This window comes from Nycticebus coucang, chromosome 22 (genome assembly GCF_027406575.1).
Source record: "Nycticebus coucang isolate mNycCou1 chromosome 22, mNycCou1.pri, whole genome shotgun sequence".
Taxonomy (NCBI): domain Eukaryota; kingdom Metazoa; phylum Chordata; class Mammalia; order Primates; family Lorisidae; genus Nycticebus; species Nycticebus coucang.
Window position 1 is genome coordinate 19,842,491 of NC_069801.1, and position 26,267 is coordinate 19,868,757.

At 47.9% G+C, this 26,267-nt stretch overlaps 1 protein-coding gene across 3 annotated transcripts; it reads right to left on the reverse strand.

The window, feature by feature from the left end:
* Positions 1-995: 995 nt before the first annotated feature.
* Positions 996-10,866, reverse strand: PAQR7 (progestin and adipoQ receptor family member 7). Of its 3 annotated transcripts, none has more exons than XM_053576020.1 (3): positions 10,511-10,866; positions 6,049-6,146; positions 996-2,167 (listed from the first exon to the last, which is right to left on the reverse strand). In XM_053576020.1, exon 3 carries the CDS (start codon positions 2,143-2,145, stop codon positions 1,105-1,107), a length of 1,041 nt encoding a protein of 346 aa, XP_053431995.1. In that variant the 5' UTR covers positions 2,146-2,167; positions 6,049-6,146; positions 10,511-10,866; the 3' UTR covers positions 996-1,104. The 3 variants fall into 3 exon arrangements, with proteins under 3 accessions (XP_053431995.1, XP_053431994.1, XP_053431996.1); XM_053576019.1 differs by lacking the exon at positions 10,511-10,866 and adding an exon at positions 10,280-10,476; XM_053576021.1 differs by lacking the exon at positions 10,511-10,866 and adding an exon at positions 9,781-9,867.
* Positions 10,867-26,267: the final 15,401 nt, after the last annotated feature.

Consider the following 26,267-nt stretch of genomic DNA (forward strand, 5'->3'; position numbering starts at 1 on the left):
TAAAACAAGAAGTTCCTCTCCACCCTGTATCCACCCCCCTGGGGCCCCAATTTCCTCCAGAAAACCTCCTCCAATACTGTGAACAGGGGCCCCTCCCTGGGACAGGAAACAAAGAGCAAAGAGGCAGCTTCTGTCTCGGCCACTTTATTACATCCAGGACATATTGGAGTCCAGACCACCTGGCCCCAGCCCCACTGAACTCCTCCTTCTCACCTCTGGGCCTTTGCACAGGTTTTCCCTCCATGCCTGGAATGCCCTTTCTATTCTCTGTCTGCAAACTCTGATTTACCCTCCCCAACCCAAGACCCTGAGAGTCCCAGGCAGCCTGGATCATTCCCTCTCAGTGCTTCCCTTGACATGAAAGCCTTTGTCATCCAGTGTTTTGATCCACTGGGCCCAGCTGGTGGCCTGCCTCTGAGCACAGGCCCAGGAAACACTGAATGGAAAAGTGAATCATGAACTAGGGAGGCAGGAGAGAAGCTGGGAACAGGCCGTGAGGCCAGAGCTAGGAAATTTGAGGTTCACTGTCTGAGACTGAGGGCTTCTGAGGCACTAGATGGGATCCATTTGTGTCTGGCACAATCTTCTACCTGTGGAGGTCTCTGGAGATCCAACACTGCAGGCTGCAGCTGCACTGCAAAGGATAGCAAGTCCCACACATATTTTGGTCCTGCCCCTTCCCCATCCACGGATGAAATCTAGAGGTGGGGTCCTGAGGTTTTCCCTGCCTCTCAGCCCACCAAATCTGACTGGGGCCCTAAACGTCACCTCCCATCCAGATAATCTAAAAGCCCTAGTTAGGGTCCTGACTCAAGCTGACACCCAGGCCCGCCCCTGGTAAGTGGAATGGAGGAGCAAGCCAGGGCGACCACTCCCAGGGCAGGAAGCTGATGCAGGCCCAGGAGTGGACCCCTGCAGCTCCTGGCCAATCTTTAAATCCAAAGATTGGCCAATGCTGCCCCTGGCAGTTGAGGTGTACACCGAGAGTCACCACAGGCCAGACACAAACATCTTTACCAGGACTTGTCCCCATCTGGAGCCAAGCCCAGACCCTTTTCTCCCCACTATACCTTGTTTCCCCTTCTCTACCAGTTGCAACCCCCTTTACTTGGTCTTCTGATCAAGTTTGCGCCGTACCAGCTGGCTCAGGAGGAACGCAGTGAGGAAACTGCTGCCCACAGTGAACAGGAAGAGGCCAGAGAAGTTGTGGGGCCAGTGGGTGTGCAGAGGCTCGTAGATGGGCCGCCGAGACTCATAGTCCAGCGCCACAGCCTCTACCTGAGCCAGCGTGCACAGCACCAAGAAGACATGGAACAGTTGGTGGCCCTGCCCAAACACGTGGCAGCTGCCGGGGAACCAGCGCTCAGGCACGAAGGTAGAGAAGAAAGCAGCAGCCAGCAGGAAGAATACCACCTGGCACTTGTGGTAGAGAAGGGCTGGGTCATCCATGGGAGGGCCAGGGGACACCAAGATGCGGTGCACTACAGGGCTGATGTCCAGCGCATAGGCCAGTACTGAGGGCACCTCCTGGCAAATGCGGCCCAGCAGGCCTGGTTTCTGGATGAACTTGTTGTAGCAGGAGCCAGTGCAGGAGAGCCAAGCAAGAAAGGCAGCCGTGGGCAGGAAAAAGGCCTGCACCTTGGCATGCCAGACAGGCTCGATGGCATAGTAGAAGTGCACCAGGGCGCTGCCAAACTGGTACACAGCCACCCCTACATAGTCCAAGAAGAAGAAGCTGTAATGCCAGAACTCAGACTTGGCCTGCAGGAGGTGGGCCCCGGCACTGAAGGAGAGGTAGGTGAAGGAGGCCAGGATGATAATAAAGAGGGGCAGTGCATGAGGGTCTCCCCAGAAGTCCACAGTCCTGGCAAACACGGCCAGCCGCAGCAGCAGCACCAGGGCCGCCAGCAGGTGGGTCCAGACATTGACCGCCTCATTGTGCTGCTGGAACAGCGTGCGGAAGTAGAAGTACCAGGTCTGATGTAGCGGCCGGTAGCCTACGTAGATGTACGGCTTCCAGAAGAGGGGTGGCACCTCCGCTCGGCCCACTGTGAAGATGGGCTCTAGCTGCACAGATGGCTGGGGCTCCCGGCTAACCTGTCGGAGACTGGGCAGGAGGTGGCTGAGCTTCTGGGCCGTGGCCATGGCTGTGGGCCTGGGCAGGGTGCTAGGAGAGAGGCCAGAGCAAAGTCAGGAGTCCGGTGTCCTCCTTCCCCTCCATGAGCAGCAGCCGGGAGGTGGGGCTCTGACCCCCAGGTCTTACTCCCCCTCCCCCACACCCTCATCGTTGGGCTGGGTTTAAAGAGAGAGCAGACATCCTAAGGAAGAGCTGAGCTCTGACCTTGTGAGAGCAAAGGTTATTGTGTTCCCTGATGGATCCCAAGTACCTAGAACAGTGCCTGACACGTGATAGGTGCTCAATAAATGTTTGAGGAATTAATAAGGCTCCCTGCCTCAGTCATTTCCTTTCCAGTCCAGGCTCCACGTTTAAGTGGCCCTGCTGTTTCCTTCTGTAAAGTACACATGCAGTCATGTGTTCCACATGAGATGGGGACAGGCCCTCGCAGCCTGTGTTTATGCCACCATCAGCATTCACCTGGTGGCAACAGTGACCCCCTCTACCTATAGACACTACAGGGACTAGCCCAGGTCACCTGCTGACCCTCTGTCACCCTACATGCTCTGGTCTCTGTTACCTTCTCCAGCATTCTTGTTCAACCGCAGTGCACGTCAAATCCAGTCACAGCCTCACCAAACCCCCGGACTGCTGTTGTGCATGTCTGTAGCTTTACACAAGCTGTTCCCTATGCCTAAGTATTTTCCTCCTCTTGCCTACTAAGAAAATTCCTAATAATCCTCAAAACCCATTTCTTCTGTGATGCTTTCCTGGGCCCCATGAACCTCCTATGATGATACTTCTACTGGCATGCCTGCCCTCAGTCACACCATCCTGTGACCATTATAACACTTCTCATGGGCATTCTAGTTGTTAATGTGAGCTCACGGAGGGCAGGCAGTCTGTCTCATTTTGTGAACCTCTGGTGCTTAGCGAGTAACTGGCGCTCAATGTTTGCTCAAGGAAAGAACAATATAACAGCAGTCTGATAACACTGCATATCCTTCAAGGCTCCAAAGAGCCACTTTTTTTCCTGAAAGTCCCCAGCTAACCACTGATTAGCCACACCCACTCTCAAGTTCCTCTTTCCAGCACCTGCTCTGCTGCCTATGGTTGCTAATTCCAAATTAATTAATTAATGAGCAGTTAGAATTATTTGAGTGGCTTTGGGGGTGCTCATCCTGGCATTCAAAGCCCTCACTTCCCATGTAACCTCTCTGTGCCATCTTCCTCTCTCTGCACTGAAGTCCTTTAAGGCCAGTATAAGCTGCCACCTCTAGGGGGCCTCCCCATTGCTCTCCCCCAACTTTCCCCTGATCTGTGATTTGTTAGACAATTTAGCCTTTAGTTTAAAACATACGTGCATTCATTCATTCATTTAGTAAGCATTGAGCCTTCTACACCTGTGCTGGAATGGGAGCGGAGGAGAGAGTAGTAGAAAAGGATTTGATTCCCTGTCCTCAGAAACTTCATGATCTGGCCAAAGTTACAGAAAGGAAAACAAATCACAACAAATACTTACACAGTACTTGCTACAAGCTTCATAACAACCCTATGAGGTAGATACTATCATTATTCCCATTTTCCAGATAAGGAAACTGAGGTGCAGGGAAGTTAAGTACTGTGCCCACCCACCTTAACCAGGAAGTGGCAGAGGCTTGCTCTGAATTCAGTCTGCACTCTTAACTATCATCCTAACTGCCCTTTGCAAGACCAGGTAGCAAGCCTAATCACCATTTTACTGTTTTGCATTGCATCAGTTGCATAATTCAAGTTTATCATCATTCATCGGGTCATTCATTAACCCTAATGTCTAATGAAAAACCTGCCAAACAATTCCCTGACTACCCTTCCCCTGCCAAATAAATTCTCTCCAGCAAGCTTACTGAACTCAGTGTCCAGATTCATCAGATACCCATGATAACCAACTTTGCCCCAGTCACGGTAGGAGGCAAAGAGATTCAGGCAGCGCAAGCAGTCATGTTCTCTGCCACAAGCTGCGCTGTAATCACCCCCAAAGCCACTCAAATAATTCACATACAATCCAAGTGAATGCAGGGTGCTTGCTATGCAAAGCATCAAGATGATCAGTCTCCCAGCCCACACTCCCTCTGGCCTGGTCTGCATTCCTAAGCTGCTGCTGCATTAGGATTCTGGAGTCAGCTCTGGCCCCTGGCCCTTCCTAGTCCAGTGGGGCAGCAGAAATTCATAAGTCATCACACTACTGCACCAGGGCTGCTGCATAACAACAGGGAAGGTTCTGCTCCCTAGAACAGGTTTTGAAAGCAGACCTTCCTGATGGACTAATTTATGGGGCCTCCCTGTCTGGTTGAGGAGCCAGTGCTGGATTTCTTCCTCTCCCTAAGAGACTGGGCTTTGGCCTCAGTAATCGGGCTTCCATGCTTGTCCACAAGTTTGTCTTCCCATCTCATGCAGCTCCCTTGTTTTACATTAAACCAGAGCCGAGAAACAGGAAGGCCTTCCCCAGAGTTATCCAAGCCAGCAAGGTTTCTATTCCACCATGTGGACATAGACCAGGGAATGATGAAGCCTGATGGTACCGTGTGGACACCAAGTTCCTTCCTGGGTCCCTGTGATTTGTTAAGTCCAGTCCTATGTTTCATGTCCCATTCTTAGAACTGAACAAGGCAAAACAGCACATTAAAGGCTCTGAGAAGTCCTGTAGCAAAGAAGTCTGCTTAGCTCTGCTGAATTTGCATTTGCCAAGTTTATACGACCAGGGATTCCTTTCCCAGAAATATAATAATTATACCATAAAGCTGGTTGAAATGTAGTAAGCACTTACTGTATGCTCACTCTATACAGCCTTGTTGCAATTAATTCTCATCACTTGCCCTGGAGGTAGGTATTATTCTGCCCATTTTATGGTTCCAAATAATGAAATTCAGAGAGGTTAAGAGCTCCTTACCCAAGGTCAGAGAGAGGGAGGAAGGTGGAAGGAAGTGGAGCTAAGACTGGACCCTGCTCTCTGACTATATAGTTCAGATTTTCCATTTGTAGCCATTCTGCTGCTGCCCTGCTCTGGTCACATTTATCTGCACCCCACAGAACAATCTCACAAAATCCTGATCTAAAGCAGGCAAGCAGGCCTTTCCCTGTGAATTACTTGGCTTCTAGAACTCAGTCTCTCTCAGTTGCCGGTTATCCACCTGCTCTGCACCACAGAGGCCTGCCTCCCAGCTACCTCCTCAGGGGGTGATAGTGCTGGCTTACAATCCCCTCCCCAAGACACAGGGGCCTTAAGGACAAAACCCAGAGGCAACATGCTAGGATGACAGAGGCCCCAACAAGCTATTTTCTTTAAACTTTACCCAGAGGCCCATTCCATCTTATTAGGTCAATTGTCAAAATAGTTCCTATCTCCTAACTCTATGGAAAGGGACCCTGATCCAGGGGAAAGGAAGAAGCAGAGGCAGGATAGAGATGAGGGTGGGTGTCCAGACGTCACCATCAGGGCATCCTCTAAGTAGTCTGCCTCTGAATAGTATGCCCACCAGGCTGCTGGGCCCTGCCTGTTCCAGCAGCCCAGCCCAGCCCAGCCCGGTACATATCCACAGGCCCCCTCCGAACCTCCCAAGTTGCCTTGGGTACCTGGGGGTTTCCCTCAAGCCTGGTGGCTGATGACTTCTACTGTGGGACTGAGCAGATTCACCAAATGCCAAGCACTGGGTGGCACTTACACCGGTGAGGGTCACCAGGGGCGTGGCTTCCAGCGACTGGAGGTGTCTTGTGTGATGTCACCAGAGGGTGGGACCGAAGACAACCTCCCGCACCTCACTCTTTCCCCTCTCTCCTTGGTTAAACCAGGCTGTGTGCTCTCCTAGCCAAGCCTCTGCTGCAGAAAGAAGCTCATCTGGAACCTGAGTGGGACATGTGGAAAAACTGAGAGGTTGCTGAAAAGTTAGACTTACCCAAGATCACACAGCAAAGCAAAGGCAAAGCTGGGCTGGGATCAAGTGTGCAGGGCCTGGTTGACGGAGGTCAGGCAAACTTAGCTGGCTCCTGTCCCCTGCTCAGTGGGAATCAGAATGGGAAGAAGTTAGAAATAAAGGAGAAAGCAGACACTGTAAAGGCTCACAGAGGAGATGGACTTCAGATGGAACAAACCAGGTTTGATTCCTGATTCCATAACATGCTAGCTGTATGACTTCAGACAAGTGATTCACCTTCTCTGATCCTTAGCTCCCTCGTGGGAATCCACAGCATAGATTGCCACAAAACTAAATTTATTAAAACAAAGTTTAGCATAGAGTAGGGACTCAAAAAATAATTGCTATTATTAACAATAATAATGGTAGAATTTGAAATTTCCCTAGCCTGAGAGATTTGCTTAGGGTTGGCTAAAAATCTGTCCTCTTTTAGCCCTCAATAGCCAGTTCCACTGGATTTGAAGAGCCTCAGAAAGTTGACTGTATCTCCTAAACACATGCCTAATCCCCAGGGATCTATTTGAGGACCAGGGAAATTTGGCTAGAGTTTGGACTTCTGAGGACACTGACCATACTTAATAATTAAATATACTCAGCAAAGACCATTCAGAGTACCTGCTTTGGATTCACAGAGCCCTGAAAATTGGCACTTGCCTAAAGGCCCAAGAGACTTGGGTGAACAAGGACATTCTCAGGGGAAGGGGCATCAACTCCAGGATCCTGGCAGCCTACCCCAGAGTGGGAGGGTGCAGGAGGGCGTATTGCCTTAGCAGGTAATCCAAAAAGCATGAGCTCTGGCCTGGGCATGTCTTGCAGGAGGATTGGGAGGCTTCTGGGTTGGCTCCAGTGGGAGTTCCTCTGTCAGTCTGAGCAGCAAATTCCTCCCCTTTTTCCTCAACTCAAGGTCAATGCTTTTCACCCCGCTTCTCAACCAAAGCTTGCACCCCCTAGCTCCTCCTGGTCAAAGGTTCTCACAACTCGCCTGGAGCAAAAAGAAGATCAGGTTGGGGAACAAGGCTTTAGAGAGGGAGAACCCTGGGTTACCCCCATCCCACGGATTTCACTGAGTGCTTACCAGGATATATGCCAGCCACAATGCTACCAGGCTGGGGCACAGGGGGAATGAAGCAGCCGGGTTCCCTGCCCTAGTGCACTTACCCACACAAATGCCTGTGAGCCTGAGAAGATGTACCCAGGAAGGAGGCCGCCCAGGTTGTGACCCTAGAGAACTGAAAAGAGCTGCTGCCCTAAGTGTAGGCCTCCACCACTCAGCTCCAGAAGAGTATTTCAAGAGAAGCCAGAATCTCCATTTTTATTTCAGGTCTGGAACTTACCAGTTGTGTGACTTTATAAAAGTCCCTTAACCTCTCTGAGCTTGTTTCCTTAGTTGTAGTTAGAGGAGAAAAAATAGCTACCCTCTAGAAAGTGCGTGAAAGTGAAAGATGTCATGGACACTTGGGGTTGGCTCTGTACTATGCTGACTCCACGGATTCTGTTGGATTCTCATCCTGCCCAAGCACTCAAATCCTGTGTGACTTGGGCAGCAGCTCTTTCCAGTTCTCTAGGGTCACCACCTGGGCGGCCTCCTTCCTGGGTACAAATCCTCTCGTGACCCTGTCTCTCCAAATGTCAAAGGAGAGAATGAATTCACCAATGACTTCAAAAGGCCCTCAGGCCGTGACAATCCAACAGTATTTATTTTAGGCCTACTATGTGCTGGGCACTGGAACTTTGACACAATCCCCTCTCTAGGACACAGGCCTGAAGGACAAAACCCCAGAACAGTGCAATTTAAAGAGCCATTTAAAGTGCTGCCCTCATAGAATTTACAGTCCAGGAAATCAACACCAAAGGGTATCAATACCCTGCCCTCTTGGTGCCGAAAGCCTCAATAAATTACACCTATTACAAGTATTACATAGTTACAATTCCATTCCCTCGCTTGCCTTATTCCTGGCAAGGAAAATATTCATTGTTGCTTTTCTGGGCCCTGATTGTTCAGCATATTCTCTTAAAGATAACTTTATCTCAAAAAATAAAAATAAAAAATAAATAAAAAGATAACTTTATCTTGCCATAGAAGGCAAAGTCTAATTCCATTAAGAAAAAGTAAAAAGGTCAGGCCAATGTTCACACTGGGGTTGTCCGGGGTAAACTTTCTTGAGGTGTCCTGATGTGAGGACACTACATGGCGAAGCCCGAAGCATTATTAATGGGGGATCAATAATTTATAGTAGCTTGCCATTAATAATTTATAGTGGCTTGCTGTTTAACAAGTATTTTCACACACTTTTCATCTCTCCCTTAACAACTCTCTGTATCCACAGCCAACACGTGTCCTCTGTATCCAGCCCCGGAGGAAGGATGGCAAAACACATCTGTCTGACTCCAAAATCAGGGTCTTGCCCTTCATCCACTGTGGGCGACTTGCAGGTACCCAGCAAGTAGCTACAGATTATTCAGGCAAAGTTTTCATCCCTGGCTGGCTTCCCCATCTCTTAGCAACGGGTCACCTCCCTCAAAGCAAACCAATGCCCCAACTCGGCTCAGTGGTTTAAAGAAAAAGCCCCTCCATGTCTTCCAAAATTGAACAGAAAGCACTTTTTTTTTTCTAACTGTATTTTGGGACTCCATTTGTACTGGAGAAAGTGAGGAGAATGAAATAAATAATTCTTTTTTTTTTTTTTTGAGACAGAGTCTCACTTTGTCACCCTTGGTAGAGCACTGTGGCATCGCAGCTCACACAGCAACCTCAAACTCTTAGGCTTACAAGATTCTCTGGCCTCAGCCTCCCAAGTGGCTGGGACTACAGGCACCTGCCACAACGCCCGGCTATTTTTTGGTTGCAGCTGTTACTGTTGTTTAGCAGACCTAGGCCAGGCTCAAACTCACCAGCCCCAGTGTATGTGGCCGGCACCCTACCCACTGAGCTACAAGCACTGCCACAGCTATTTTTTTTTTTTTTTTAGAGACGAGGTCTCGCTCTGGCTCAGGCTGGTCTCGAACTATGAGCTCTGGCAATCCATCCTCCTCAGCCTCCCAGAGTGCTAGGATTACAGGAGTGAGCCACTGTGCCCAGCCGAAATAAATAATTCTTAAAGTCTGTGAAGCTCAGATTCACAACTGCTCTGAGGAAGGAGATTCTTTTGGACCAGAGAGGTTGGGTGAACTGACTATAGTCACTCAGCACAGGGCACAGAAAAGGTACCTGAGCTTCATAGCTGACCAGCAAGGGCCCTTCTGGGAAGGGAAACTGAAGCTAGTGAGGGGCAGCTTCCCAACAAGAGGACCCGCACAACCCTCACTATGCAGAAGTCCTGGGCCCTCTTCCTAGGAGCTCAGACACATCGATCCATCCAGGAGCATCCAGACTGAGAATCTAGGAAACTTTTCAGACTCCAAGGCCTAGGCCTGACCTAGCCCCACAAGCCTTGGGGGCTTCCCCAGGGAAATCTCTGGGTGCCGCCCAAGCCAGCAGCCTTGAGACTAGTGTGGGGTCCCCTCACTTTTCTCACTGTGTGGGAGGAACCTAGGCCCTCCGGACACCAGGGGAGGGGTCCTCCTCCCAAGGACCTTGGTCTACTCGGGCCTTTGGAGCAAGAGTTCCTCTTCGCCCCCAGCAGTGCTATTCCTGGGGCTCCTGGTTCCTCCAACCAGGACCCCTCATATCACTCAGCTCCAGGCGCCAGCACCCCTTCTTGTCCCCAGTCTCACCTGGATTCCTCCTCCAGGAAGCAGCGAATTCCCTGCCTGTTCATCAGGACCACTGTCTTCCCCAGCAGTGCCCGTGCCCACTCCCTCGCCACTGTTGCCACTGTTCTCCCCCTTCCCACCCCTCCAGGGTGCCCCCCTCTCCACAGCACCTACACGCTGTCTCCCATCCCTCCTCCCGCGTCTTCCCGCATCCTCGCCCTTCCCCATCCCTCTGGTCCTGAGCCCCCTCACCTCCGCCTCCTCCCACTCTTCCCAAGATCTCCCCTCTGGCTCCGGCTCCTCCTTCCTGGCCCTGCCAGCGGATCCCCACCCACCCATCCTCTGGCGCTAAGCCTGACCCGGAGATGCTCCCGGCCAGCGCTACTGCCCTGCTGGTCCTCTCCCCACGTTCCCGCGTGCACCGCGCCCCACGCAGATCCCTGAGCGTCGCACGGCACCCAGCACCCCAGCCGCGGCCTGCGGGGAGCGCCCCTTTCTGCGTCCAGCCCGGAGCCCGTACCTGTGGCCTGAGCAGAGCCGGGAGCCACCACCCCTGGGACAGCCGGGCGGGCAGATAAAGGGCCTGCGGGCGGCAGGCAGCGGCCCCGCCCCCGCCCCGAGCTGGGGGAGGGCGGCCGGCCTCCGCCTCGGCCTCCGCCTCGGCCCGCAGCCGGGCGACCCCCAGCCCCCACACGCCGCCGCGCCGTTGCACAAGCGCCTCTCCCGCACCACGCCCGCATGTTGCACGCACAAGCAGAGGGGTCGCCCGCCCCAGAGTCTCGGGACTTCCTGTTTGTGCAGCCGGGGATGGAGGCCTGGACAGCGGTTGCCCAAGTTCCTTGGGGCCGCTGCTGAGCCGGGTCGCGCCGCTGGAAGACACAAGGACCAGAAGCATAAGCTCCAGTTTCTGGGCCCAGCTGACCTGGAGAGAACAGGAAACAGTGGTAGCTAGAGAGTGGATGAACTTCCCAGCCAGAGCCTGCTGTCCAACCCCCATTCACTCGCAAGGCAGCTTTGGTACCTTCACCTGTCTGCTGGGGACCTCCGGCTCGCGCCTTGGGCACCCCAGCTTATTCGAGCTCCCACCCAAACCCCTCCTCTGGCAGCTTCTCCTGGTCTGTCCAGCCAGTGCAGTTCCTGAACCCAATTTAAAACACCCACTGTTTTCTCCCTATTGACACACTTTCCTCCAGGAGTGGAACGCCCGAGGCCTTCAATAAATATTGGGTCAACAATACCATAGGTTGTCCATTCCTCTGGTGTGCAAAGGCTGGACCAGGCAGAGTGGGGACACCCCTTCCAGCCTCTTAGGAGCACACAGCCTGGTTGATGTGGAGCTAAGAGAGAAACTGCTCTTCCCTAGGGGAGCTTTGAGTCCTCTGGGAGAGGCAGTTGTGATGCCTAAAGGTGAAGACAAGATCTGAGTCCTAATGCTACCCCTAACTCACCTGGGGCCTTGGACAAGTTTCTGTTCTCTCTGGGCCTCAGTTTTATGACCAGTAAAATGGAGATAATACCACCAACCTGCTAAGACTTATAATTAAATAAAACAACAAACATGAACATTCTTTGTCCACTTCAAAGCACTAAAGGAACATATATTTCTCTATTATATTATAGTGAAACAGGTAATCGTAATGTAAAAGCATGAAACCTGTCTCTCCTCCAAGAGGTTCAGACAAACCCATAGAATTAGTTAAATTTCTGTTACTCTGTTACATAGATAGGAAATCTCTAATTAGTTAATCTCTACTACATAGATAGGAAAATCCCTCTACAGGGCAGCGCCTATGGCTCAAGGAGCAGGGCGCTGGCCCCATATGCTGGAGGTGGCGGGTTTAAACCCGGCTCGGGCCAAAAACTGCAAAAAAAAAAAAAGAAAAAGAAAATCCCTCTACAGATATAAGAAATCAAAACAAGTACAGATATTATGGGGAGGCTGGGCACTGTAGCTCACACCTATAATCTTAGCATTCTGGGGAGGCCGAGGTGGGTGGATTACTTGAGTTCAGGAGTTCGAGATCAGCCTGAGAGGGAGATCCTGTCTCTACCGAAAATAGAAAAATTAGCCAGACATCAGGCCGGGCACCTGTAGTCCTAGCTACTCCTGGGCTGAGGCAAGAGGATGGCTTGAGCTCAGGAGTTTTAGTTTGCTATGAGCTATAATGATGCCATAGCACTCTACTCAGCGTGACAGAGTGAGACTCTCATCTCAAAAAAAAAAAAAAAAAAAAAAAGACACTATGGAGAAAAAAAAAAATACATATATATATATATGTATACAGTATATCTCTTTGTGTGTGTGTGTGTTAGAGAATGGGGTTTTGCTCGGTTGCCCCGACTGGAGTGTAGTGGTACAATCATAACTCAAGGTAACCTTGAACTCCTAGGTAAAAGCAATCCTCCTGCCTCAGTTTCCTGAGTAGCTGGAGCTATAGGCACAAGCCACCAGGCCTGGCTCAAGAAAATGTTCTATATTCTATCATAGTAAATAAAAGTTTAAAACTCAGAAGGTGGCTTCCATTTTTGGAACACTGTATCTGTGCTGGGCTCATTTTGAAAACTACAGTTATGTTCTTGCCATGTGAGCAGTGCTCTAAACGGTTTCTATGACTACGTCTTGGATTCAGATAATGCTACAAAGCAGGTACTATAATTAACTCATTTTACAAACTGGGAAACTGTGGCTCAGAGCAATGACAAGGAACTTAGATATTATTTCATTTGAGCCTCATGCAGTCCTTAGAAGTGAGTGTGATGACCCTGTGGGGGGCTCAGAAAACGATACCCCAAAGTGAAACCCTCAAAAGCAGTCTCTCTCTGACCATCTTCTGACCTCCTGTCTGTTGTCCCTAAGCCATAGTAACTAGACCCCGTCTTTCCCAAGTCTGGTCCCAAAAAAACCTTTTTTCCCAAAGCCAGACATACAGCCTAAAAATATTGCCCTAACCTCCTTGGACCCCTACTTTTTTCAACTACCAGTCATAAAGAAATTAAGACCTTCACTCATCACTTGGAAGGAATCATTTAAACTATTTTTATTATTATATTTTTGAGACAGAGTTTTACTCTGTTGCCCTCAGTAGAGTGCTATGGCATCATAGCTCACAGCAGCCTCTGAAGCAATCCTCAGCATCCTCTTGCCTCAGCCTCCCAAGTAGCTGGGACTACAGGCGCCATCCACAACAACCAACTATTTTTAGAGATGGGATCTCACTCTTGCTCAGGCTGTCTCAAATTCCTGAGCTCAAGCAATCCACCTGCCTTGGCCTCCCAGAGTGCTTGGATTATAGGTATGAGCCACTGCCCCTGGCTGAAACAATTTAAAAATAAAATAAGACAATTCCAGAAGAGTCCTACCCCATGACCAGGAAGAAGGAATACTACACAGAGAGGCCAAGAAAAACCTGAACAGACAGACCTTGCTGGGTTTCTCCATTCAATCTATTAGCATTATATCAAACCCTTTTTGTCCAATCGTGTCTCTATAATAGTTGTTCATATTTCTTTAATCTAAACAAAATAATGGACAGTTTCCCCTATACCTTTGAGTCTTCATTCTGAAGGCTCTGTATCATGTAAAACTATGATCAAGTACATTTTTTATGCTTTCCTCAACTTGTCTCTGTTACAGGAGTGTCAGCCATGACCCTTGTGATGGGAGGAAAAAGATTACCCTCTTTCCACTCTTACAACCCCATTCTATGGATAGAAACATTGAGGCCCAGGTCAAAGTGGCTCACACCTGCAAACCCAGCACTTTGGGAAGCCGAGGTGTGAGAATTGCTTGAGAACAGTGTGGGCAACATAGCAAGACCATGTTTCTACAAAATATTTTTAGAAATTTAAAAATTAGACATGGGGAACCCAGGAGTTAGAGGCTGCAGTGAGCTATAATTGCACTACTGCACTCTAGATGGGTAACAGAACAAGACCCTGTCTCTAAACAAAATGAAACAAAACAAAACAAAAGAAAGAAAAACTGAGGTCCAGAGAAGAAAGACAATGTGTCTCAGATCACACAGCTCCAGATGTATTCAGGTTCTGGGAAGCAGATCCAAGGTGGGCTTGCAGGAGAGAAGTCATTTAACTGTGAAACTTGAATGTGACTATCTGAGAGCTGAATGATAAAAATAATAAAGGCTAGGGAGCAGTTATGAATGCAAAGCCCCTTCCATGTTCTTTCATTATCTCAATCAACTTGAGAGATTGCTGCTTGCCCAATGCTCAAGGCCACCTAGATGGCTAGGGGCCGATCTTGATCCAAGCCCACTCCACCCCCATGTTCTTCTCTGTCCCATTGGTATCTCAGAGGGAAGCTGCGGGCAAGGACTCTTCCTTCTTGTTCTGCTCAGTTCCAACTCCTCCCCCCACCCAGTCACCTCCCTCCCTCCTCCTTAGCTCAGCCTGGCAGGGTGATAGCATTCTGGCCACCTTGGCAAGGCCTGATGATACATTGCTCTGGGGGCCCAGAGCCCGGCCACCCTTTGAGCTCAGAAACTTGGACCTGGGGGGAAACTAGGCATCATCTGGCTGCCTCCCCAGGTACCAGACTTAGTCCTCAGAGGATCAAGGCCCCAGCAAGACTGGATTCCCAGGCAAACCTGAGTCAAGTACTCAAAGGAATTAAAAGGCCTTGAAAGTCAGTCTCGGAGAGGGGAGACTTCAGGAAGAGCTTCAGTGGACTCAAAGTGAAAGAAACGATGAAGGTGGTGTCTGAGTTTTCTCTAACACCTTATCTTTTCCCCCCAAACAAGGTCATCCATTCACTGGAGGTGGCAGAGCAGTGAAGCACATGGGTGCATTCTGCCTGGGCTCACACCACAGCTCTACCCACTCACTAGCTGTGTGACCTTGTGCACATTGTATAATCTCTCTGACATCAGTCTTGTCAATGCCAAACCAGAGTAATAAGACCCATTCCATAGGGTTGGTGTGGGGATGAATGAAATAACACCTTTAAGGTGCTGATGGTGCCAGCTACAATAACTGCTCAATGAATGCCAAGTATCATCATTCTATTTCAATTCTTCACTTCCCCCCTTTGCCAATAAGCAAGAAAAATAAAGGTTTAAGTCCCCAATTTTTTTTCTTTGAGACAGAGTTTCATTTTGTTGCCCCCAGTAGAGTGCTGTGATGTCATAGCTCACAGCAACCTCAAACTCTTGTGGGCTGAAGCGATTCTCTTGCTTCAGCCTCCTGAGTAGCTAGAACTACAGGCACCTGTCACAATGCCCAGCTATTTTTCCTATTTTTAGTAGAGACAGGGTCCCACTCTTTACTCAGGCTGGTCTCCAACTCCTGAGCTCAGGGAATCTACCCACCTTGGCCTCCCAGAGTGCTAGGATTATAGGTATGAGTCACCATACCCGGCCTTAAGTCTCCCCAATTTTTTTTTTTTTTTTTTAGATAGAGTCTCACTTTGTCACCCTGAGTAGAGTTCTGTGGCGTCATAGCTCACAACAACTCATCTCCAACCCATAGCTCACCCCAACTCTTGGGCTCAAGCGATTCTCTTGCCTCAGCCTCCCAAGTAGCTGGGACTATAGGTGTCCACCACAACGCCTGGCTGTTTTTTTAAAGATGAGGTGTCATTCTTGCTCATGGTCTAGAACCTGTGAGCTCAGGCAATCCACCTGCCTCAGCCTCCCATAGTGCTAGGATTATAGGTGTGAGCCACTGTGCCTGGCCTAAGCCACCAAATTTGAAGGTGTTTTGTTACACGGCATTGTTGTGCCATTCCCACCTCATACACACAGCAAAGCCAGGATGCAAACCCAGGGAGTCTGGCTCATGCCCACAACCTCAGCCACACTCAGTGTAGAGGGAGCACCCTGGGAAAAGGGACTAATTTCTTTGTTTGTTTGAGACAGAATCTCATTCTGTTGTCCAAGCTAGAGTGCTGTGATGTCAGCCTAGCTCACAGTAACATCAGACTCCTAGGTTCAAGTGAGCTTCCTGCCTCATCCTCCAGAGTAGCTGGGACCACTGGTACCCACCACGATGCCTCACTAATTTTGTCTATATTTTTAGTAGTGACAGGGTCTACCTCTTGCTCAGGCTGCTCTTGGACTCCTGAATTCAAGCCTCCTACCTCAGCCACCCAGAGTGCTGGGATTACTAGCCTGAGCCACTGCTAAGAGACAGTCATTGCCTTATGGCCCCTTAGAATGAGTCACACAGGGTAAGGAGGGAAAAGGACTTTTCCCAGTAGAGGAGAGTAGCATGTCTGATGAAGAGGTGGGGCTGGGGCAAGCCCAGGGCATGAGCTGTCACGTTCTGGGTCTGGAGCACAGGGACCTGGTGGTGCAGACATGTTAGAAAGGCAGGGTGGAACTCTGTCCTGAAGGCAATGTGGAGGCTGGAGTCAGACCGCGGATAGAGGGTTTTCCCTGGAGAGAGCTGAGTGGGATGGGCGGCTACCCTCTCACTCCAAGTCCAGGAAAGGGGCTTCAAGAAGCCCAATCAGAGGCTCTGCGCCCATAGCACAGAGGTTACGGCACCAGCCACATACACCGAAGGTAGCGGGTTCAAACCTGGCCCAGGCCAGCTAAAACAACTGCAACAACAAAAATAGCTGGGCATTGTGGCGGGCACCTGTAGTCCCACCTACTTGGGAGGCTGAGACAAGAGAATCGCTTAAGCCCAAGAGTTTGAGATTGCTGTAAGCTGTGATGCCACAGCACTCTACTGAGGGCCACATAGTGAGACTCTGTCTCAAAAAAAAAAAAAAAGAAGAAGAAGAAGTTCAATCAGAGAGGGGGTAGGTGTCCTCTGAGGCCGCAAGGTGCCTGACTCTTGCCCAAGAATCCCAAAGAGGAAGGGATGACTGAAGCCCCCTGAAGCAGCAGAATAAAGGCCTGTGGTGAGAGGGACATGTGACCGGGCCAGCCTGAGATTCAGCCCAGTGAGGCCTCCTCACAGACCATGGAGCCTCATCAGGAAGAAGCTGGAGAGGTCCTGGGATTGGGGGAGATGGAGCTCCCCCAGGGAACATCCGCAGTGGAGCAGACACAGGAGCGCGCCAGGTTACACCTCAGATGTTGGTCTCTGCAGTGGTGGACAGTGCCACTCACCCTGATGCTGACCCCAGCACTCATCAGGTGTCCATGCACTTGGCTGCCTAGGGGTGCCCTCTGAAGTTGTAGGGGCCACTCGGCTTGCAGCATACAGACTGGAGGTACAAGCAGTTAATATCCTGGGCACAGCCCTCACCCCGTGGTGTGTGGGAGTGATTGAAGAAAGCCCCCACCTCCCGTCTAAAAGAGGACAACTCACTCTGCCTGCCTGTTGGGCTTCCTGAATTCTGGCTCCATCACCTAAAGCAGCAACCTCCTTCCTGTCGCACTCACTTCCTAGGATCACCTCCCAAACCCTGTACACCCAAGGCTCTGTCTCGGGCTCTGCTTTAAGGGGAAACAGGACCAAGATTTGCAGGAAAGCAACACCATTCCACCCCACCAAGCATGAAGAGTCAATCCCTGCCAAGTCCAGAGAGCTTCAACACTAGCTCAAGACAGGATCAGTAGGCTTAGACTTCTCCTGACTCTGGATCCTGTCCACCCCATACCTTGCATCATCCCTGGAAAGGCCAGCACCACAGCGGGCAGCTGGTGCAAAGGGAAAAGGGCAGAAAGAAAAGATAAACATCCTGTCCTACTCCAAACTCCAAAATGCCACCCCTTGCCCACTCGTGATGGACCCGTGCCTGCAACTCACTTAGCCTCAGACAAGACCAGCTATAACTTTGTGGGGCCCTGGACAAAATGAAAATGCAGGTCCTGGTTCAAACTGAGAATCTGAAGACAGCAACAGCAGAGCAGGAAACCCAACACAGGGCCCTTTGCAGTGGCAGCCCAGCTCATACTGCCATGAAGGTGGCCTTGGTTCCCAACAACTGGAGGAGTGACTTCCTCACTTCCCTCAGATCTCTGTTTAAATGTCACATCAGACAGGCTTCCCCTGACCACCTATGTAAACCTAGCCTGGTCTCTACCCCCCACCTCCCTTCACGGCACTCTGCACCCCAGGAAGTATTGTCTGATTCTCCCCACCAGAATGTAAGTCCCCAGAGGTCATCTGTCATGCTTGGGTACTACTGTATCTCAGGACCGGCACGATTCCTGACACACAGTAGGTGCTCGATAGACACTAACAGGAGGAGGGAAGGGAGGGAGGAAGGAAAGAAGGAAGGAAGGAGAGAGGAAAGGAGGGAGGAAGGAGGAAGAGAGGGAGGGAAGGAGCAAGGATCTTCCCACCTGGAGTCAGCCTAGGCTGGGAGAGAGGAAGTCTTTGGTTGAATAGCCTGAAGATGAGACAGACTACTAGGTCTCAAATTACTAAACTGAAACTGATGATGTTTCACAATCTGAGAGTATTGAGTCAGGTGAGCTGCTTATGGTTTCAACCAAAGGACCAGAAGAATCGGCCTACAGAAATTGGAGACAGCAGGGGCTGAAGATAAAGCTGTTTTCTTTGATACAATACACGAGTCTTGTCTAGCAGGTACATGTGTATGTACACTCACAAACCCCTTTTGTGTACACAAATGGTAGCAGACCACACACAGTGTTTACTACCTTCCTTTATCACGTAACATTCTTGGAGACCATTCCTTTTATGCACATAGATGCTTCCTCTTTCCTGTTTATGGCTGAATAGTTTCCACTGTATGTAGGGATCGTAATTTACATACCCATCTCCTATTTAGGGGCATTTAAATTGTTTCCACTCCTTGCTTATAGACAATGCTGCAGTGAACAACCCTTCACCTACATCATTATATGCAAGGATATTTGTAAAATAAAGTCCTAGAAGCAGAATTACCCAGTCAGTGGAGATTTTGGTAGGTGTCGCCACACTCCCCCAAGCAACATACAGAAATGCTTGTTGCCATCACAGCGTGGCATCAAACCTTTTTTTTTAATTAAGTCTTTTGTACATAGATCATAAGTACATTGATGCCATTTTCAATGTGTTGATTCTTTGTACAAATTGGAGTGCTTACATCATACTAATCAACATAGCTTTCACCTCATTTACCCAATTATAGCCTTAGGACATTTGTGTTCTACACCTGATAGATCCAACTTGTACTTGTAATGTGCTCCATAGGTGTGGTCCCCCTGCTATCTCCTACTATCTCTCCCACCCCATCCCCTCCTCTCTCCCTCCTTCATCCTGGGCTAAAGTTGTGTTTCATTTTTCATATGCAAATGTGAGTCATTATAAATCTAAAGCAATCTACAGATTTAACGTGATCCCTATTAAAGCACCTCTGTCATATTTTAAAGACCTGGAAAAATTAGTACTTCATTTTATATGGAAACAGAAAAAACCTCGAATAGCCACCCGCACCTTTTAATCTCTATGAATCTGCTATGTGAAAATGGAATCTTGGGGGTGGTGCCTGTGGCTCAGTGAGTAGGGCGCCGGCCCCATATGGCGAGGGTGGCAGGTTCAAACCCAGCCCCGGCCAAACTGCAACCAAAAAATAGCTGGGCGTTGTGGCGGGCGCCTGTAGTCCCAGCTGCTCCAGAGGCTGAGACAGGAGAATCAGGTAAGCCCAGGAGTTAGAGGTTGCTGTGAGCTGTGTGACGTCATGGCACTCTACCCGAGGGTGGTACAGTGAGACTCTGTCTCTAAAAAAAAAAAGGCCGCTGAAAATGGAATCTTGGTTTCCATTTAGTTCCATTTCTATTATTATGAGTGAGGCCAAATATCCATTGAAATAGAGGCAATTCACCCACAAACCCTCTCCCCCCAACACTCTAGTTGGCTTTTTTTGAGACAGAGTCTCACCATGTCACCCTCAGTAGAGTGTTGTGATGTCACAGCTCACAGCAACCTCAAAACTCTTGGGCTTAAGTGATTCTCTTGCCTCAGCCTCCTAAGTAGCTGGGACTGGAGGCACCTCCTTCAGCGCCCGGCTATTTTTTGTTGCAGTTGTCATCAGTGTTTAACTGGCTCTGGCTGGGTTTGAACCCGCCACCCTCCCTGTATGTGGCTGGCACCATAACCACTGTGCTTTGGTGCCGAGCCTCTACAGAGATTTTATGTTCTGCTCTTTCACTTCATTCATTTTTACAACAAACTTTTACCCACCTACTATTCAGGATGAGCAAGTTCATAGCACAAGAACAAACAACCCCAATATCTCAGCGACTTAAATCAGGTTGTACATATTTCTTGTTTATTTTAAATGTCCATTGGCCATGTTTCTCTCCATCGTCCTCACTCCAGGGGCCAGGCTAATGGAGAGGCTACCAGCCACCTCTGCAGAGATCCAAAGAGTATGGCAAGGTTTTGCTCTGGCTCTTAAGTTTCTGCTCAGGAGTGACCTACATCACAGCCATTCACATTTCATTGGTTAAAGAAAATCATGTGGCCACAACTCATCTCAAGAGGTGAGAAAGTACAACAGGAAAAGAAATATTTGGTGGCCAAGTGCCCACCAACCCAGGAATGGATTAATTAGCTGTGGCATATGTGTACCATGGAATATTATTCAGCCATTTAAAAAAGATGGAGACTTTACATCTTTTGTATTAACCTGGATGAGTTGGAACACATTCTTCTTTGTAAAGTATCGCAAGAATGAAGGAGCAAGAATCCAGTGTACTCAATTCTAATATGAAGTCAGTAGATGATCTAATACACACCCACATAAGAGAAAAATCAATTCAAGGTGGGGAGGATGGGAGAATGAGGGAGCAGGGAGAGGGGAGAAGGGAAGGGAATGGGTGTGCCCCCACTTACTAGGCACAGCGTTAGGGTATATGGCACACCTCTTTAGGGTGGGACACAATTATAAGAGAGACTCTACTTAACAAGTGCAAATGCTGTAACCTAATTCCTGTACCCCCAAATTAACCTGAAACAATAAAAAATAAGAAGAAATATTTGGTAGCCAGTACTAGCAGCTCCACACCTAAGTATCACATCTGTGCCAGGCTCTCTGCTCGTTCCTAGAAAAGAGCAATACATTACATGTGGTCCCTATACTCAGCATTCTCCATGGTGCTACATCATCAGAGCCATCTTTCTACGGAAACGCATAGCGATCACTTTGAACAGTTCTAGAATAGTCCATTTTTAAAAGAACAGACCCAGCCAGATGTGGTGGATGGATTATACTTGTAATCCCAGTACTCTGGGAAGCTGAGGCTGAAGCTGAGGCAGGAGGATTCCTTGAGGCCAGGAAGTTGAGACCAGCCTGGACAACAAGCCATCTCTCAAAAATTTTTTAAATTTGCTGAGCATGCTGGATGGAATTGAAACACGCATTCTTATTAGTAAAGTATCACAAGGCTTGGTGCCCGTAGGTCAGTGGTTAGGCTGCTGGTCACATACACTGAGGCTGGCAGGTTTGAATTCAGCCCAGGCCTGCTAAACAACAATGACAACTGCAACAACAACAAAAAAAATAGCTGGGCATTGTGGCGGGAGCCTATAGTCACAGCTACTTGGGAGGCAGAGGCAAGAGAAGCTTTTTTTTTTTTTTTTGAGACAGAGTCTCACTATGTCGCCCTAGGTAGAGCACCGTGGTGTCACAGCAACCTCAAACTCTTGGGCTTAAGCAATTGTCTTGTCTCAGCCTCCCAAGTAGCTGGGACAACAGGTACCTGCCACAATGCCTGTTTTTTTTTGGTTGTAGTTGTCATTGCTGTTTGGCAGGCCTGGGCTGGATTCAAACCCACCAGCTTCGGTGTATGTGGCTGGTGCCCTAGCTGCAAAGCCACAGGCACCGAGCTGGCAAGAGAATCTCTTAAGCCCAAGAGTTTGATGTTGAGCTTAATACCGAGGGCAACACAGTGAGACTCTGTCTCAAAAAAATAAATAAATAGTGCGGCGCCTGTGGCTCAAAGGAGTAAAGTGCTGGCCCCATAAGCCGGAGGTGGCGGGTTCAAACCCAACCTTAGACAAAAGCTGCAAAAAAATAAATAATCACAAGAATAAAAAATCCAGTATCAAAATTATGAAATCCTAAGAAAGGAAATAGCAGAGAATATTAACAAATGGAAGAACATACCATGCTCATGGCTGGAAAGAATCAACATTGTTAAAATGTCTATACTTCCCAAAGCAATCTACCTATTCAATGCCGTTCCTATTAAAATACCAACATTGTACTTTCTTTTTTTTTTTGCAGCTTTTTCTTTTTGGCTGGGGCTGGGTTTGAACCCACCACCTCTGGTATATGGGGCCAGCACACTACTTGAGCCACAGGCACCGCCGCCAACATTGTACTTTCAGGATTTGGAAAAAATGATTCTGCATTTTGTATGGAACCAGAAAAACCCCCGTATAGCTAAGGCAGTTCTTCGTAATAAAAATAAAGCTGGGGGCATCACCATACCAGATTTTAGGCTGTACTACAAAGCCATAGTGGTCAAGACAGCATGGTACTGGCACAAAAATAGAGACATAGACATTTGGAATAGAATAGAAAACCAGGAAATGAAACTAACATCTTACAACCACCTAATCTTCGATAGGGGGACAGACTCCCTATTCAATAAGTGGTGCTGGGAGAACTGGATATCCACATGTAAAAGACTGAAACTGAACCCACACCTTTCTCCACTCACAAAAATTGATTCAAGATGGATAAAGAAAAAAAAAAGAGAAAGACAAAAAAATAAATAAAAATTAAAAAAAAAAGATGGATAAAGAACTTAAATTTAAGGCATGTAACAATAAAAATCCTCCAAGAAAGCATAGGAAAAACACTGGAAGATATTGGCCAGGGGAAAGACTTCATGAAGAAGACTGCCATGGCAATTGCAACAGCAACAAAAATAAACAAATGGGACTTAATTAAACTGAAAAGCTTCTGTACAGCTAAGGAGACAACAACCAAAGCAAACAGACAACCTACACAATGGGAAAGGATATTTGCATATTTTGAATCAGACAAAAGCTTGATAACTAGAATCTATAGAGAACTCAAATTAATCCACATGAAAAAAGCCAACAATCCCATATATCATTGGGCAAGAGACATGAATAGAACCTTCTCTAAAGAAGACAGACGAATGGCTTACAAACATATGAAAGAATGCTTATCATCCCTACTTATTAGAGAAATGCAAATCAAAACCACCCTGAGATACCATCTAACCCCAGTGAGAATGGCCCACATCACAAAATCTCAAAACTGCAGATGCTGGCGTGGATGTGGAGAGAAGGGAACACTTTTACACTGCTGGTGGGACTGCAAACTAGTACAACCTTTCTGGAAGGAAGTATGGAGAAACCTCAAAGCACTCAAGCTAGACCTCCCATTTGATCCTGCAATCCCATTACTGGGCATCTACCCAGAAGGAAAAAAATCCTTTTATCATAAGGACACTTGCACTAGACTGTTTATTGCAGCTCAATTTACAATCGCCAAAATGTGGAAACAGCCTAAATGCCCACCAACCCAGGAATGGATTAACAAGCTGTGGTATATGTATACCATGGAATACTATTCAGCCATTAAAAAAAATGGAGACTTTACATCCTTCGTATTAACCTGGATGGACGTGGAAGACATTATTCTTAGTAAAGCATCACAAGAATGGAGAAGCATGAATCCTATGTACTCAATTTTGATATGAGGACAATTAAAGACATGGTGGGAGTGGGGAAAGGGGAGAGCAGAGAGAGAAAGGAGGGAGGGGGGTGGGACCTTCGTGTGTGCCACACCTTTTGGGGGCAAGATGGGATTGTAAGAGGGACTTTACCTAACAAATGCAATCAGTGTAACCTGGTTTCTTGTACCCTCAATGAATCCCCCCCCCAACAAAAAGCCAGTATCCAGTGTACTCAATACTAATATGAAGCTAGTAGATAAACTAATATATGCCCACACAAGAGAAAAACTCAATTCAATTCAAGACGGGAGAAGGGGGGAGGAAGAGGGTGGGAGAGGAGAGGAGGAAGGGGATTGGTGTGTTTCCACTTAATGGGCACAATGTAAGGGTACATGGCACGTCTCCTGAGTGTGGGACACAACTACAACAGGGACTTTACCTAACAAATGCAAATATTGTAACCTAATGATTTGTACCCTCATTTTAATTTGAAATAAAAAATTAATTAATTAATTTAAAAATTTAGCTGGGCATGATGATGCACACCTGTAGTCCTACCTACTAGGAAGGCTGAGGCAGGAGGATCACATAAGCCCAGGAATTCGAGGCTGCAGTGAGCTATGATTGTGCCACCACGTGCCAGCCTGGGCAACACACTGAGACAGCATGTCAAAGAAAAAAGAAAAAACAACTCAACAGACCATAACTTGCTCAATCATTTCCCAAGTGTTGCATATTCCTGATGTTTTTATTTTTTTCTTTCTCTTTGTCTTTTTTTTTTTTTTGAGACAGTCTTACTATGCTGCCCTCAGTAGAGTGCTGTGGTGTCACAGCTCACAGCAACCTCAAACTCTTAAGCGATTCTCTTGTCTCAGCCTCCCAAGTAGCTGGGACAACAGGTGCCTGCCACAGCGCCCGGCTATTTTTTTGTTGTAGTCGTCATTGTTTTGGCAGGCCTGGGCTGGGTTTGAACCTGCCAGCTCCGGTGTATGTGGCTGGCGCCCTAGCTGCTGAGCTACAGGTGCTGAGCCATTTGTCTTTGAATATTAAAGTAGCACTGTGCATAATCACATCAAAAAGAAGTAAATACTGAGGATTAAATTTAACAAAAGGAGTACAGGGCTTGCACAATTAAATCTACAAAATACATCTGGAGATCTATGTGTACAAACTCAATTTCTATTAAACTCCTAGCAGAAATTAATGAGCTGATCCTAAAATTTATACAAAATCCAAAGAGTTCAAAATAATAAAATCAATTCTATTCCTCAAAGAATTAAACACAGAGTTACCACACAACCCAGTAACTCCGCTTCTAGGAATCTACCCCAGAAAACTGGAAACATATATCTCCAAAAGACATACGCACAAATGTCCAATGCGGCATTATTCATAATTGTCCCCAGAAGGAAACAACCCAAATGTCTATCAAATGATGAATGGAAAAATAAAATATGGTATGTACCTATAATATTGTTTGGCCATGAAAAGGAATTAAGTACTGATACATACTATAGCATGGATGAACCTCAGAAATACCATGCTCAGCAAAAAGAATCCAGATACAAAAAAAGGAAAAAAAACTCACATACGTGCGTATTGTATGATTCCGTTTATATAAAACGTCCAGGAAAGGCAAGTCTATCAGACAGAAAGTAGATTAGTGGTTGCCTGGGCTGGGTTGGGAATAGCATAAAGAATCTCTATGGGATGATTGAATGTTCTAGAATTAGATTGTGGTAATAATTGCCCAACTGTGCAAATTTACCAAATGTCATTGCAATGTATACTTTTATTTTTTGTAGACAGAGTCTCACTGTACCGCCCTCGGGTACAGTGCCATGACATCACACGGCTCACAGCAACCTCTAACTCTTGGGCTTACGCGATTCTCTTGCCTCAGCCTCCCGAGCAGCTGGGACTACAGGCGCCCGCCACAATGCCTGGCTATTTTTTTGTTGCAGTTTGGCCGGGGCTGGGTTTGAACCCGCCACCCTCGGTGTGTGGGGCTGGCGCCCTACTCACTGAGCCACAGGTGCCGCCCAACAATGTATACTATTTTTTTTTTTGAGACGGAGTCTCATTATGTCGCTCTTGGTAGATTGCTGTGGTGTCACATGGCTCACAGCAACCTCCAAATCTTGGGTTTAAGCGATTCTCTTCCCAAGTAGCTGGGACTACAGGTGCCTGCCACAATGCCCAAGTTTTTTTTTTTTGGTTTTTTTTTTCTTGCGGTTTTTTTGGCTGGGGCTGGACTTGAACCCGCAACCTCCGGCATATAGGGCCCGTGCCCTACTCCTTTGAGTCGCAGGCACCACCCTTGCTGGAGTATTTTTTGTTGCACTTGTCATTGTTGTTTAGCTGGCTGGGGACGGATTCGAACCCACCACCCTCAGTGTATGTGGCTAGCGCTGTAACCACTGTGCTATTGTGGTGGAGCCTGCAATGTATACTTTATTTTTTTGCAGTTTTTGGCCAGGGCTGGGTTTGAACCCGCTCCGGCAAATGGGGTTGGCGCCCTACTCCTGTGAGCCACAGGCGCCATATATACATGGCGCTTGCCACCCACCAAAAGCAATATATACTTTTAAAAGAGGTGAATTTTATGGTATGTAAATTATGCCTCCATAAAGGTGTTTAAAAAATAGCATTGCAATTAACATCTTTATTTTTTATTTTTTATTTTTTTTGATGTTAAATCCCATGTCTTTTTTTTTATTGTTTTGGATTCATTGAGGGTACAAAGAACCAGGTGCAATTAACATCTTTAAACAACAAATTTTAAAACTTGTATTTTCTCACTACACGGAGGAGGTTATTTCTTAGACTTGCTGCCTGACTCCCTGACGCCTGCTGGAGTCTGTTTCAGGCCCTGGGCTCAGGATATGCACACTTTACCTGCTTGGAACTGAGAAAGGTTTTTTCACA